This window comes from Schistocerca piceifrons, chromosome 6 (genome assembly GCF_021461385.2).
Source record: "Schistocerca piceifrons isolate TAMUIC-IGC-003096 chromosome 6, iqSchPice1.1, whole genome shotgun sequence".
Lineage (NCBI taxonomy): Eukaryota > Metazoa > Arthropoda > Insecta > Orthoptera > Acrididae > Schistocerca > Schistocerca piceifrons.
Genome location: NC_060143.1, coordinates 410,055,328 through 410,068,781, shown reverse-complemented (window position 1 = coordinate 410,068,781; position 13,454 = coordinate 410,055,328). Strand labels below are relative to the sequence as shown.

The 13,454-nt window shown below is 41.7% G+C and overlaps 1 protein-coding gene across 1 annotated transcript in view; it reads right to left on the bottom strand.

Annotated features, from left to right (window-relative positions):
• The window catches only part of LOC124803355 (protein decapentaplegic-like), a 138,964-nt gene that overhangs the window by 25,044 nt on the left and 100,466 nt on the right, over positions 1-13,454 (bottom strand). The window contains exon 2 of the mRNA XM_047264541.1: positions 1,697-1,902. Coding sequence (XP_047120497.1) covers positions 1,697-1,902 — 206 coding nt within the window. The remainder of the gene's footprint in view (positions 1-1,696; positions 1,903-13,454) is intronic.

Genomic DNA, 13,454 nt, shown 5'->3' with positions numbered 1-13,454 from the left:
TATCGAGGACCAATTACAACAGGTCTGGGCCAGCTAGGCTCGGGAGCGGATAGAACGGCTTTATGACACCCTCCTCAAGCCAATCACTGCATGCAGCCAGGACAGATGGGACGCAGTATCATACTGAAAAGTGGGACTCGCACTGTGAAGTCTTCTGTGAATCTCACTCAATACTGTAATCACTGAAATAACTTGACATATCCTCTGAAACAGTTTAGTTTCTTTCCCCCTCCCGGTGCGGGCGCTTTAAATCTTTTTGTCAGGCATGTAAATGAACATTTATCAATACTTTCGTACGCATATCATGGTGAAGTCATATGCGTGTGACTTATTTCGTAAAGTTTTGTTTCTTAATTATCCACAAATGCATTATTATTGTTGCAGTTATTATTATTATTATGTTATAAGGAAAATATGTTTGATTGGTGATTAGAAAAAATAAGCCACGAGAAAGTAGAACTCGCGCTCTGAATTCATTCATCCCAGGAACCGAGAATGTCTAGGGTTTTTGCCGATTACCGATATCGATAGTTAACAGACGGACAGCCAGACTGTCGAATAATTAATGACAAGAGAAATATTTTTTTCCGTGTGATATAATTACAAATTAACAATTTTCAGATTATTTCGTTTAATTATACTGTAAAATCGTGCTTCTTGCCAAATTTCATGATTCTGGGTCAACGTGAAGTAACCTATAGGTTTTGAAGAGTTCGTTTGCGAGAACCCAAATATGACACAAATCATCATGTTTTTTGATTGCATTGACTTAGAAGCTTAATGTTTACACTCTGCCAAGGGATCGTACTATACTACAAATTCCCGAGAAAAAGAGTTTTTAACAGTCTGACAACGAAGTGATCCTATGAAGGTTCTTTTCTTACCACACATGGCTCCAAGCACCATGGGACTTAACATCTGCGATCATCAGCCCTGTAGACTTAGAACTACTTAAACCTAACTAACCTAAGGACATCACACACATTCATGTCCGAGGCAGGATTTGAACCTGTGATCGTAGCAGCAGCGCGGTAGCACCTAGAACCGCTCGGCCACAGCTGTCGGCCCTTTCTTACCGATTGGGATATAGAACCCTAAAAAGAAAGAAAATGATTCATGCCGATGACCGTAATGCCAGACTTCTAGTTCGCTGTCTTATTAGGTTGCACTGACGCCGCCAATCGGCGACTAGTTCTCTGATACGTTATTCAACAGGCTCGTAACACTTACCTCGATTTCTCTCTAACTCTTGAGAAGAGTATCTTACTAGAGAATGACTTTTTCTTTTTAAATGTACACTATAGTAACCCCAAACATGAGCAAAACGGGGGACCTGTTGTTTGTATACATTGCCGGGAGTCGTACGCCACACGAAGTAGTGCAAACAACCGACGTGAAAGAATATACGACCAACTGTGTGGCTGGTTACGTCAATGGCTCACAGCTTAATGCCGTAAACAATGCCAACATAACATTTGGTGAGGTTCCTGAACACATTTATTACATCTCCAGATTAATTTATTGCGTTTCTTTTTCGTACTCGTCTATAGGAGGAATAAATGCGGTCCCATCACCTCACACACTGAAAATAGCGCTCTCGCTGACCCGAGGTATACGGTTTACCGTGTTCATTCGGATTAGCAGGAAGGGCACCCGAGGTGACGTCGTTGCCGGCCGGCGTCAAGGGTCGCCTGACCCAGATCGTGCGCCGAGAAACTCGATCGGGCTGAGGCGCAGGCGGCGAGGCGGCCGGCTCGGGGTCGGCGCGACGCCCGGCGACGCCACGGCTGAAAGCCGAGACCGGCCCGTGGGGTGGCGGGCTTCGCCGTCCCGCCCCGGACTGACTCAGCGGGCGCACCCTCGCCCCCTGGACCCAACTTTTACACCAGTGTTTTCCCCGTTCTTAAAGGCAAAAGTAATTCACTTCACGTCCTCAGGCCTCTTTCCTTCGGTGACCGTCCAATAAAACGAATTGATTTCTTCACCCTTCAAAGAATATGCGCGGCGCTGTTCCACAGCGAACACAGCGTTTGAGACTGCATGCACCTATATCGCTTCCGAATGATTTTTCCTCTCTAGTGGCAGCATGATGTGTTTCTTCACCTTTTTGTTGACGGAGTCAACATTTTTTTCGGTTGAGATGAAGATTCTACGAGTTAAAGATTACGAAAGCTGCAGCGCCATATTCCCTGCAACAGTATTTACGTCGTTGCTCGTGGACGATAAGTCGAAACAGCGAATTCTCGGTAATACAATACCGACAAGAGCAAGGTCGTGGGCAAGCACAGAGTGTCACGCGACAGAAGGGAATAGGGCAACTCATCTCTCATTAGTCGTCGTATTACCAACACGGATTACAGTGTGGAGCTCAATAGTGGCTTCAGTGCTATGACAGTGGAGAGCATTGAAAAAGGTGAGCAACGCACCGTCCGAACGTGTTTATCTCAGTTAAACCAACAGTCAGACGGGAGTAAAATTTTAAAAAAATACTTACATTCTGTCGCAGCTCATTTTTCAAACGGAGGAACATAAAATTGTGTGTAACCGAAGGTATCGACTTTCGACGAACAGCATTACATTGACCAAGTTTGTGGCACTTCATAATACTGCTCCATACATGGTGCGCGTTTTATTTTTTATGTAGGTAAGCCGAATGACTTCACATTCGAAGGGTTGCTTTTACAACAAACTCCAGATTATCCGAGTTACAGATGACTAAAGACTGCGCAGATAGCCAGACAACACGAATAATAGAAATACATATGATTTTTACCGAAATATGTACGTTGTATTTACGAAACATGCTACGTGTCAGATCCGAAAACGCATGATATCACTTACTCATTACAGACGGGAAACTGTCATATTACTTACAGAATTACACCTAGAACAAATTGTATTTCGTATCATTTACTTCACTATCTGAAAAATTTCATTCAATTTTTCCTCGCTATCCGCACAGTCGAAACGTCGATGCAGGAAAACGAATATGGATCTGCACACTGTAATAATGTACCAACGAATTTCATTGCATCGGCGTGCGCGACGGCCGCCTCTTCGCTCTCTGAACTTTGCTCAGTACTGGGTGTCACAGGAGGAAGTATTATCTTTCTTCAGATAATCATTCCTGTCATATTCCTGAATACTGATTACCGACCATTCCTCTCAGAGACACCATGTATATTCACGTCACTTACCTTCTCAAATCCCGGTTCTGTAGACATGAGATATAGCCATTCGCAGATGTTTTCGTCATCTACTTTTTCACAGTTATGAACATGTATCCTAAACAACTGAGATAATATCAACATTCGTTTTTTATCTTTCAAAACTCGCCAAACTACGTACGAATCATCCGCAAGTCGGATAATCCGCACTCGCATTCTTGAGAACTTACACGATGGCTGATAGGAGCGACCACAAACGCATTTCCCATTTATGATAGCTCTCATCAGCCACGGCGCCGACTGTCAACTCAGTCTGCACGTACAGTATTTACTTTACGACTCTTACGCAAGGACAAATATTAAGTGTGCGATAGACTGAATAGAATATACCAAAGAGCTATTAGGACTTCATTGTTGTACGCAACATGTATTTTGCTGATATTAAGGAACGTGTTCTGAGCAGTTTGGATTTTGTCCCAAAATTTGCCACCTGTCTTGTTTTTCTAATATTTGTTCTGTAAACTGATACTCTTAACATGTTTTAGACCTCTCTCAATCTGTCACTAAAACCTACTAACGAATTATACTACCTTGTATATTCCTCATAGTTCCAGTTTTTCAAAGAATGTTCAACCAACGTTCGCCTACGTACCTGATTAGTAAGCGTAAGATGGCTGCCATGCGGAGGAACCGGGTTCGATTCCTGATACTGCAACGATTTTTTCTTGGTGGGAGGTCTGTTACGTGTGCACTCGGCTTCTGATGGCAACTGAGGAGCTACATGAAAGAGGAATAGACGCTCCACGGTCTGTAACGTCGGCAAAACGGCCGGGAGGGCGGCGTGTTAGGTACATGCCTCTCCATACGGCATCCGCAACGCTGTGAATAACACAACGGCCGTTCGACATCCCTTGGGCCTTCAAGTCTTTGACGACGCGCTCGTCTCTCTCGTTTGATCAACCATAGGTAGACTACATCTGATATAGTATGGTGTTGAAAAGCCAAGTATATCTACTTTCACATAATTTTCGTAAGTAATTGAACATAGCCTGAAATTTACAGTGAAATTCATAATTAAAATGCCTGGGGACAAAAGTGATGTTCACAATTCATTACTAGATCACTCTATTGCACACAGAAGAGAATCAAATTACGGGTGGCATCCGGTCTATATCTGCACCTATATCTATATACCGCAGCCTACCTACCTTTTCTTTGCGGTGTGTGCTTATGGTGCCAATATTATTTCTCCCCTTTTCTCTTTCATTCATGAATGTTCGTGGAGAAGAACGACTGCAGAAAAAACTCCGTAGGGGCTCTAATTTCTCTGATTTTCTTCCCGCGGTCATTTCGTGAGACTCGTGTAGCACAAATTACTATGTTGTCCAAGTATACTTGGAACGTGAACTCAACGAATTTCGACAGGATATACAACGTTTCTGGCATAGCGTCTACCACCTGACGTTGTTTAGCATCAAACACTCTCGCGCTTACTAAACCGTCCCATATCCAAAGGCATATGCTCTTCGTTGGATCTTCCCAATCTCTTTCATCAGTCCAACCTGAAAACGGTCCCAGACTAATGAACAGTAATCAAGAATCGATCTTACTTGTGTTTTATAAAATGCTTCTTTTGTGGTCGGATCACATTTATAAGGATTCTTTCTATGAATCTCAGCCTGGTATTTGTTTCTCATTCAATTTTTTTTATAGAATATGTGATCATTCCACTTTGAAGATGTTACTGTTTCCGGTGATTTATCACCAGTATCAAACAGTAATGGGTCTCTTCACGTAATTACACACGATACGTTAAATTTATTTGGGTTCGTGGTCAACTTCCCGTCTCTACAGTACTCCATGAGCCTCTGCAGGTCATCGTTGATTTCGCTAGTGTCTTTTAGTGTTTCAGTCTCTCTATAGGCAACAGCATCGGATACTAAGACACTCAGCGGTAAGCCAACAAATTTCTCACTAAATGACAACTGCAAAGTATCAGATGTCTTCCTGAAGTTACAGAACACGACATCAGTCTCTGGTCTAGTGTGCATAATGCATGAGTGTAGTACATATTCTATAATTCTACAAAAGATTAACATTAGCGTTACAGCCTTATCTGCATCTGTCCCGCGATCCATCCTGAAAAAGGGAATGAGTGGCACTTTTTTCCAGTCGCTAGCTAGCCTTCGTTGTTCCAGCGACCTATGGTAAAGCATTACTAGTAGGAACAAGGTCTTTCACATAATGCCTGTAGAAAATCACAAGCCTCTCGTTCCATCCAGTTGCCTTGGTAATGTTGAGCAGATTTAGTTGATTTTCTGTTCCGCGATAGTTTCTCAATATCTGCCGTTTCATCGTTTTTGCAGTGATTGAATTCAGGAACTTATTACCATTTTAGGCCGCGAAACAATTTCTGCATACCGTATTTGGTGTAAAGTGTGATATAAAAAAAGGTCCCGTTCGAAGTCCGTACAGTCCAAGATCGGTATGCCAATCAGGTACTGAGACAATTATCTCAAGTCCGTAACTGCCAGCTGTATATGCTCGTCCGACAGGAATCGTCGACACTTCAAGGCCTTTTCTATGGGACCATAGGCGTGGTAATTGCATGGGAAGCGATCAGGACTGCAGGGCGGGTGCTCTAATGACTCCCTCTTGAGTTGGCGTAAATTCAACGTTGTGAATTTTACGATATGGGGAACGTGTGTTTTCGTGAAACAGCGGCACCGCTTGGCGCACCATTCCACAACGGTGGTTTTCGACAGACATTCTCCGATGTACGTCTGCAGATGATTGTGCTTCGGCAGCCGGGAAAAGGATAACGACACGTTGGACCTGTCTGGACGCATTTTATAATATCGTCGCCATTGTTCAAGTTTCTGCATTTAGCACAGGCACGTTGGAAATACAAGAATGCCACATGAACCTTTAGCTACATGTCGATACTTATATACCCGCATCGGAGTCGCTCTACGTTGCCTATATGCTGCAGCAGCGCCCTCAAACGAGGTCTTTTTGATCGCATCTTATATTTCAGGTTTTCTCTGTCATGTTATGTTTTGGTGCTAGTACGGACACGCATCGCCTGGAGAAATTTATTTCGATCCCCTTGCTGACTGTACGGAAGACTCAAACTGTTTAGTGTTTTTCGTCAGGTCAGCTGGCAGACTCTTACGATTCCAGTGAACACTTATGTCTTTGCTGTCCTTATGCTCACTTTGGCTCCGTTCAGCTTATGCTTTTCAACGAGGATTTGACTTCGTTGCGTTTAACCCCCCCCCCCTCTCCCACCCTCCTTCTCGCTCAAGCTTGCTCAGTACATGCTGGTGGAACGCGTGTAGTACAATACTTATGAATTTTATACATTTTTGTTCCACATCTTCGTCCGGACAGTTGAATATTTTATCTCGACTACTGAAGTAAATGGAATTTTTTCCCGTCACTCTTACTAATCAAAATTATTTTCCTACATGTCGCAACATTCCTTATCACACCTGTAGTCGATCGAGGTGGCGCAGTGGTTAGCACACTGGACTCGCATTCGGGAGGACGACGGTTCAATCCCGTCTCCAGCCATCCTGATTTAGGTTTTCCGTGATTTCCCTAAATCGTTTCAGGCAAATTCCGGGATGGTTCCTTTGAAAGGGCACGGCCGATTTCCTTCCCAATCCTTCCCCAACCCGAGCTTGCGCTCCGTCTCTAATGACCTCGTTGTCGACGGGACGTTAAACACTAACCACCACCACCACCACCACCACCTGTAGTCATTAGTGTTGAAACAGTCAATGGTACATTAAATCTAAAACAAATCAAAATAACGTAACTGATATTTCTTTAACTTTTAAGGAACTCCTAATCATTAGAAAAATAATTTTATTATTTGTATGCAACGTCAACCGCCATTTTACTTACTATCAAAATCCGTACTCAAATGCTCATTGTGCAGTCATAACGGTGTCGTAACCATAGAGAAATATATTCCGTGAAGCGATAATATTCCCGATCACTACGATTTGTTGTAGTCTTGGGCTACAGTAGACGAAACTACATAGCTAACTGAAAACAATGGACATTTCCATTGCCAAGTCTCTTCTCCCATGAAGAAATATCGTATTTTCATTAGTGCTCATATATATAATTAATAGACAGCACACACTATAGTCATGCACCACCCAAACGAAGTTTCCAGAGTATTAAAAAACCTTAATTCGTTCAAGTGAACGTCGAATGTTGCCATATATGGATCAGTGATCTCTCGAATAGCTAAGTTATAGTAACAAGGTTCCTTAGAAAGAATCGTTTTTTTTTTTTTTTTTTTTCAAATTACAACCGGCAATCCGCAGTTACAAAACTTCGGTTACATCACGATTGCGTCTTTATGAATTTGGCTGAGTACGAAAAGTTAGGAGACATGAAACAAAATGTCTCTCTACGGGGAGAATTTAGTTTATGATGACTGTCGGGGAAAAAAGACCAGACAATATTGGTTTTTTGTTCGATATTCTCGTATTTAGTACATAAATTATGCTACATAGTCTTTCCTCTTATTTGAAGTTTTTAAGTATGTAGCATGTTTGACACTGGTAACTGCAGTACACGTGAAAAAGTAATAGTTCACAAGATACGGCGGTTTCATATGAACTTTTCACTCTGTAGCAGGATGTAAACTGTTTTAGAACTTTCTGGCAGATTAGACCTGTGTGCTAGATCGGAACTTGAACCCGAAACGTTGTCATTCAAGAGCAATGCTCTTACCAACTGAGTAATAAGTAAGAGCATTTCCTGCGAAAGGTACTATTCCGGGTTTGAATCCAGGTATGGTGCACAGTTTTAATCAATCAGAAAGTTTCGTATTCAGCGGTGTTATCCTTCATCGCATGATTGCATTACATTTTACGCACTGCTTTCCAGCGACACGACATAAGGCAGAAAGTGGAAAGAGAATATTATAGCTGGTAGGGAGAGGCAGATAGTTTACGTCACCGGTTACGTAATTAAAGAATACAACTCCACTGTTGACGATCTCGTGAAACTGTACGAGAAAACTTTTTCCAATATTCTTGGTGAAGGGAAGGTGTATTATTTTATGCTTCCTGTTCTTCTTCCTATGGTCATTGTCGTCGTCTTCAACCCGAAGAGTGGTTTAAGGTAGATCTCCACGCTACTCTAACCTTCTTAACCCTCTTCAGCTCTACATAACTATTAAAACCCAGATCCAGTTATAACTGCTTACTGTGGCCAAGCCAAAATTTCCACATACAGTTGTTATCCCCCCCCACATACACACTTACTTCCATTACCAAAATGACGAATCCTTGATGCTTCAGGACTTCAGAATGTGGCTTATCAACCTATCCCTTTTTCCAGTAAAGTTGTGCGTAACGTTCCCCTTTTTTTCCCAGTCTGATTTTAGCACCCTCTCAGTTACCCTATCCCTCCCACTTTGCACTGATGTAAAAGACTGCACTCAGACAAACACCTTCAGACAAAGAATTCCTAGCATTTATATCTATACTCGATGTTAACAAATTCCTCTGTAGTAGAAATCCTTTTCTTGTTATTGCCGGTCTGCTTTTTATGTACTCTCGACTTCGGCCATTGTCAGTAACTTTGCCGCACATATAATGAAATTCATCTCTACTTTTGTGTCTTATTTACCAACTTCAGCATTGTCTACTTTGATTATATGGATACTCTTATTTTAATTTGTTGATGTTAATCTTATACCCTCAGGTTTTTATTTAATTTCCCTTAACTTGACCTTCCTTTCCAACTGTCTCCATGGTTTCTTTCACAACTTTCTTGATGATACAGAAAAAAATAAAATGTATTAAATAACAAGGAACGTAGATAAATATATGTAGTTTTCCTTAGGCAGACAATATGGGGGAAAACAATTTCCCTGGACATCGATTAGTCAGCCAGAGGACAGAATCGGTCAGTCCAGAAAGTCCGTGACTGCTTGCGGAAGCAGTACGTACGACCTTCACCTCGTTGGAGTGGTTGAAGATGTGTGCGAGGACTAGTGAAGGTCAAGCATTATTCTCTTTCTTGGAATATGCAAAACCAATTAAATGCAAGTTACAGCATCCACCCTATCACATCAACAGCCCACAACTCATAGCGCATGTTAGTTTCCTAAAATCGATCTCAAGTGTGTTTCTGAAGTTAATGCGCGTTTTTTCGCCGTGTATCCACGCGCACTAATTTTCTTGAGTGATGTCCCTAACTTAACCTTACCTAACCTTACCTTATGTTGGACCCCATGGCAGAGTAAGCTAGGTAAGCTTCGGTAGCATTTAGCTACAATATTTCCAGATGTGTAAGCTGTCGATATATGGTGCAATATTTGATTGAGAGTGATTAACGAGGACAGTTTCGCTTTCAACTCATCATATACTTACACTGGGCAAACAAACTTCCTAATTATAGTTACGTAGTCACTGGAGACTATCAAGTAACAACTTAAAGACTTCCGACCCAGTCCCTGACATTGTTTAAATGCGAAGTTATAGATGATGTGACAATTTTGGTTTAAATAACACTGATTAACGCTCCGTGTTCTTGTGATCTAGAAGTAACATGGAAGACAACTTTGCTTTTCATGCCATACGGGTTAGGCCTTCAGCGTTTACTTTTTCCTTCTGTTCTTTGAGTTTCTTTACTGGGTGGCAATTTTTCCAGCGTTCCCGTGAATCAGTTGTGTAGCATAAAGAATAGTTATCAGTAACACTATTAAGTAATTTGCCTCACAATACGCGTATTAAATTCGATATTTAGTAACTCTTTCGTTTTCACTGTGTTTCCCAAAGCTTTGCGTTTCATTCAGAACATTTCCGGTGAAGCTTGTTTCTCCACCAGACATTTTGTAATATAATGGATATTATTTTTTGTGCTAAGATCTCCAAAAACGAGTATTTTCTGTCTTGAGGATCTCCTATTTAGCAGTCCAGTTCATCGAGCTTGCAGAAAAAAACCACTATTTTTACGCACTCCTTTCACGCTTTAAAGTGTGTGTGACGTGCTTTCTCCATAGAATAATATCTATTCGACGTCACCATGCATACGTATGTGTACAAAATTAATAGTATTGAACGATGGGTGCGGACTGAAAGCAAATACACGATGAGAACATTGCGAAATTATATAAAGAAAGCTGCGATACAGAGGTGAGAAATAACTTTTAGCATATTAAAGTTAAGTAGTGCTCCACAGACAATTGATTGTGGAAATATAGAAATACTAACATTTCTCTTCTGTATCTCTTAAGGGAAACAGTATCGGATGAAATTCGATCCAGTCTCTGGCTCTTTCCTCGGTTACGGATCTTTTGGAACGTGGTTCATAGTCGCGACCAGAGGCGCATATTTTCTTCGAGGTCGCTGCGCACATATAACCAGTTGCCGCTTCTTGGAAAGAAGGCGGCCGGCGTTAATATTCCAAGTAGACGCCAGACGCGATGTACGCAGATCCGCGAAGAGCGCTGTCGAATAACTGGAAATCTCGCTGCACATAGCTGTTACGGAAATCTAAGCTGCTCACACGTAGACACGTGTAATAGTATCATAGATTCCGTAGACACACTGAGGCTCTTCGCAGATGACGCAGTTTTTATAGAGCTAGGTCATGTCACTGTACAATTATTACGAAATGCATGAAGTCTTTTGGTTATCAGTGCAGGTTCGAAAAACTGACCGCTGACCCACATCATAGACAGATGCAGAGTAATGCGCGTATGTGAAAATAAAAACACGGTTTCGTTTGACATCACGAATGACGACCGTTCACTGCAATCAGTCACATAAGAGAAACGCATTTGAATGCCTGTTCGGAGCAATTTGAAAGTAATAACCCACATCCATCTAGCCACGGAGAAACTAGAAACAGGTCAGACTAGGATTTATCGGACGAATCCTAAGAAAGTATTAGTTATTTTCGAACGATGTCTGTTACTGTTCAGTAGTATGACAAATGTTAAGGGTATCCTTCGTCGATCTGGCCCCTTATCAAGTTGGTTTAACACAAGAGACCGTGAAAATCAGTAAAGTGCTGCGCATGCGCACTTCGTTAAGAGTTAGATTAGTCTAGCAGTGTCGGCCTCTGTAGCCGAGCGGTTCTAGGCGCTTTAGTCTGGAACCGCGCGACCGCTACGGTAGCAGGTTCGAATCCTGCCTCGAACATGGATGTGTATGATGTCCTTAGGTTAGTTAGGTTTAAGAAGTTCTAAGGTCTAGGGGACTGATTACCTCAGATGTTAAGTCCCATAGTGCTCAGAGCCATTTGAACCATTTAATATAGCGGAAACGCTGGAACATGTACAGTGGCGAACGTTGCAAGAGCTTTCGGAGTTGCACTGACAAGGGAAGGCCTCAGACACAGCAAACCGAATAGGCTGATATCTGGCAGGTCGCTTGTGTGCTACTAAAAATGAAAGACAAGATGTTTTACATCAACATCCCCGATGCTCCCGCGCTCCCCGTCACCCCATTTTCGAGAAAACCACCCCTGAAGGTCATCACATAATTGACCAAAACTTGACGGGACCCACAGATAATTGAAAATTATGTGGGTGCGCAAATGCCTGTTTTCCTAAAAATCGAGGAAAATGTATGACAACGAAAAATGCTAAATTTTAAATTACCTATCAATCCTGTCAGTTTAAAGTCGATTGTGCGTCGTGAACTTTAGGGATGGTTTCCTCAAAACTTGGAGGGATGTTGAGCAAAAATATCTTAGTCTTTCATTCTAGTTTTTGCACAAACGACTGCCAAATATGTGAAGGATCGGTAGACCCCTTGCGGGCGTTACTATCAGACGTCTCAGAATCCATATTCCAGTACGATTCAGGATACATTATTTCCTCCAGTTCGTATCGTGCAATGACCGCGAGAGTCTTGGGCACGTTATTTTCACTTGAGCTGTCCAGGAGCCTTACTTACGCCCGCTGAACGCCTCAATGTTCCATTGGTTGTCATTACGTCTTAGAGATTATAAGGATCCTCCTTGCTCTGCATAACAGGAAATCCCACGGATAAAGGTTTCGGGGTTAAAATTCAGGTGCTAGTACATTTTTTGAATACCATCTGCGAATGCAGAGCTCTGCAGTCCCATTAATACAAAATTATCTGTTATTCTTCTAATGATGCAGTTTTGATAATGGGAGAACGAATATTGGAATTTCACATCCCGTCAACGTCAGTACGTGTAGCGATCTCTCTTGACCAGGTATGGGGTCAAAACTGACCGTGGCTCTTCAGAGGCAACGCCTCGGCATCTACCTTAATTTATTCAGGGACGCTGAGGAAAATGTTATGTTGGTCGAACGGACTGCAGCTGCTCCAGAATGGAAGTCGAGCAGACACTTACCCACCGAGCCAACATACAAAACTGAGGTCATGGGAACTGAGTTTGACTTAGTTAAAATTGTACCTAGAAGCACTTCACTGCAAAGCTTATACTAACAAGACAGATAGTTTGTTATCTAAACAGGCAATTGAACCAGTATTATTGAAAACAATAATTCCAAAATTCTGTCTTTACGGCTCATCGTTGACGGACTATCAGTATTACCGTAGGTATTTCATCTGCATACTACAAGAACGTTGGCTTTATGCCAGCAGCTTTTTTCTTTTTTAATCACGCTCCGCACAGCCGCGCTACAAAGATATGAGGCACTTGTCGATTAACAAATAATGTGGAAAAGCGCTTTAAGCATGACGTTAATTATCTGTACGTTCGGTGGATCATAATTGCAATCTCTCAGTACTGAGCAGAGCACGTCAGTTTTAAAATTATAGTACAATTTTTCAGTGAACTTGCTGAACATTTACGTAACTGTCGTAGCTTATACCATTTTTTTAATGTCAGATAATTTTGTGTCCCCCCGCAGTTCATGTTATGAGTCTATGTGCCTTGATTACTGGAATCCAATGATAATTCAAATTGTACAATTTTTCAGCAGATTATTTTTCTTCTTTTGGTATGAAAAGTGAGTTTTACGTAAAGTCGGATGTGATTTCTAGATACTCGTTTTGCAGTAATATATCATGAATGTCGTTTACGTCTAAAAACGAACGTTATGGATGACACAGATGTAAGTCATTTCGCACATCCTGATTGAAATGTCGATTCATTGAATTTTGTGTAAGATTAGTGATTTATGCCTGTTCTGTGCTATATTTACCTCCTGCAGTTTGGAATCAGTACAGACAGATTCTACAGCAATCGGCACTACCTTTGGTATAAAAAAACCTGTAATTTTTTTCTTTTAGAAATGCTGTACCTATA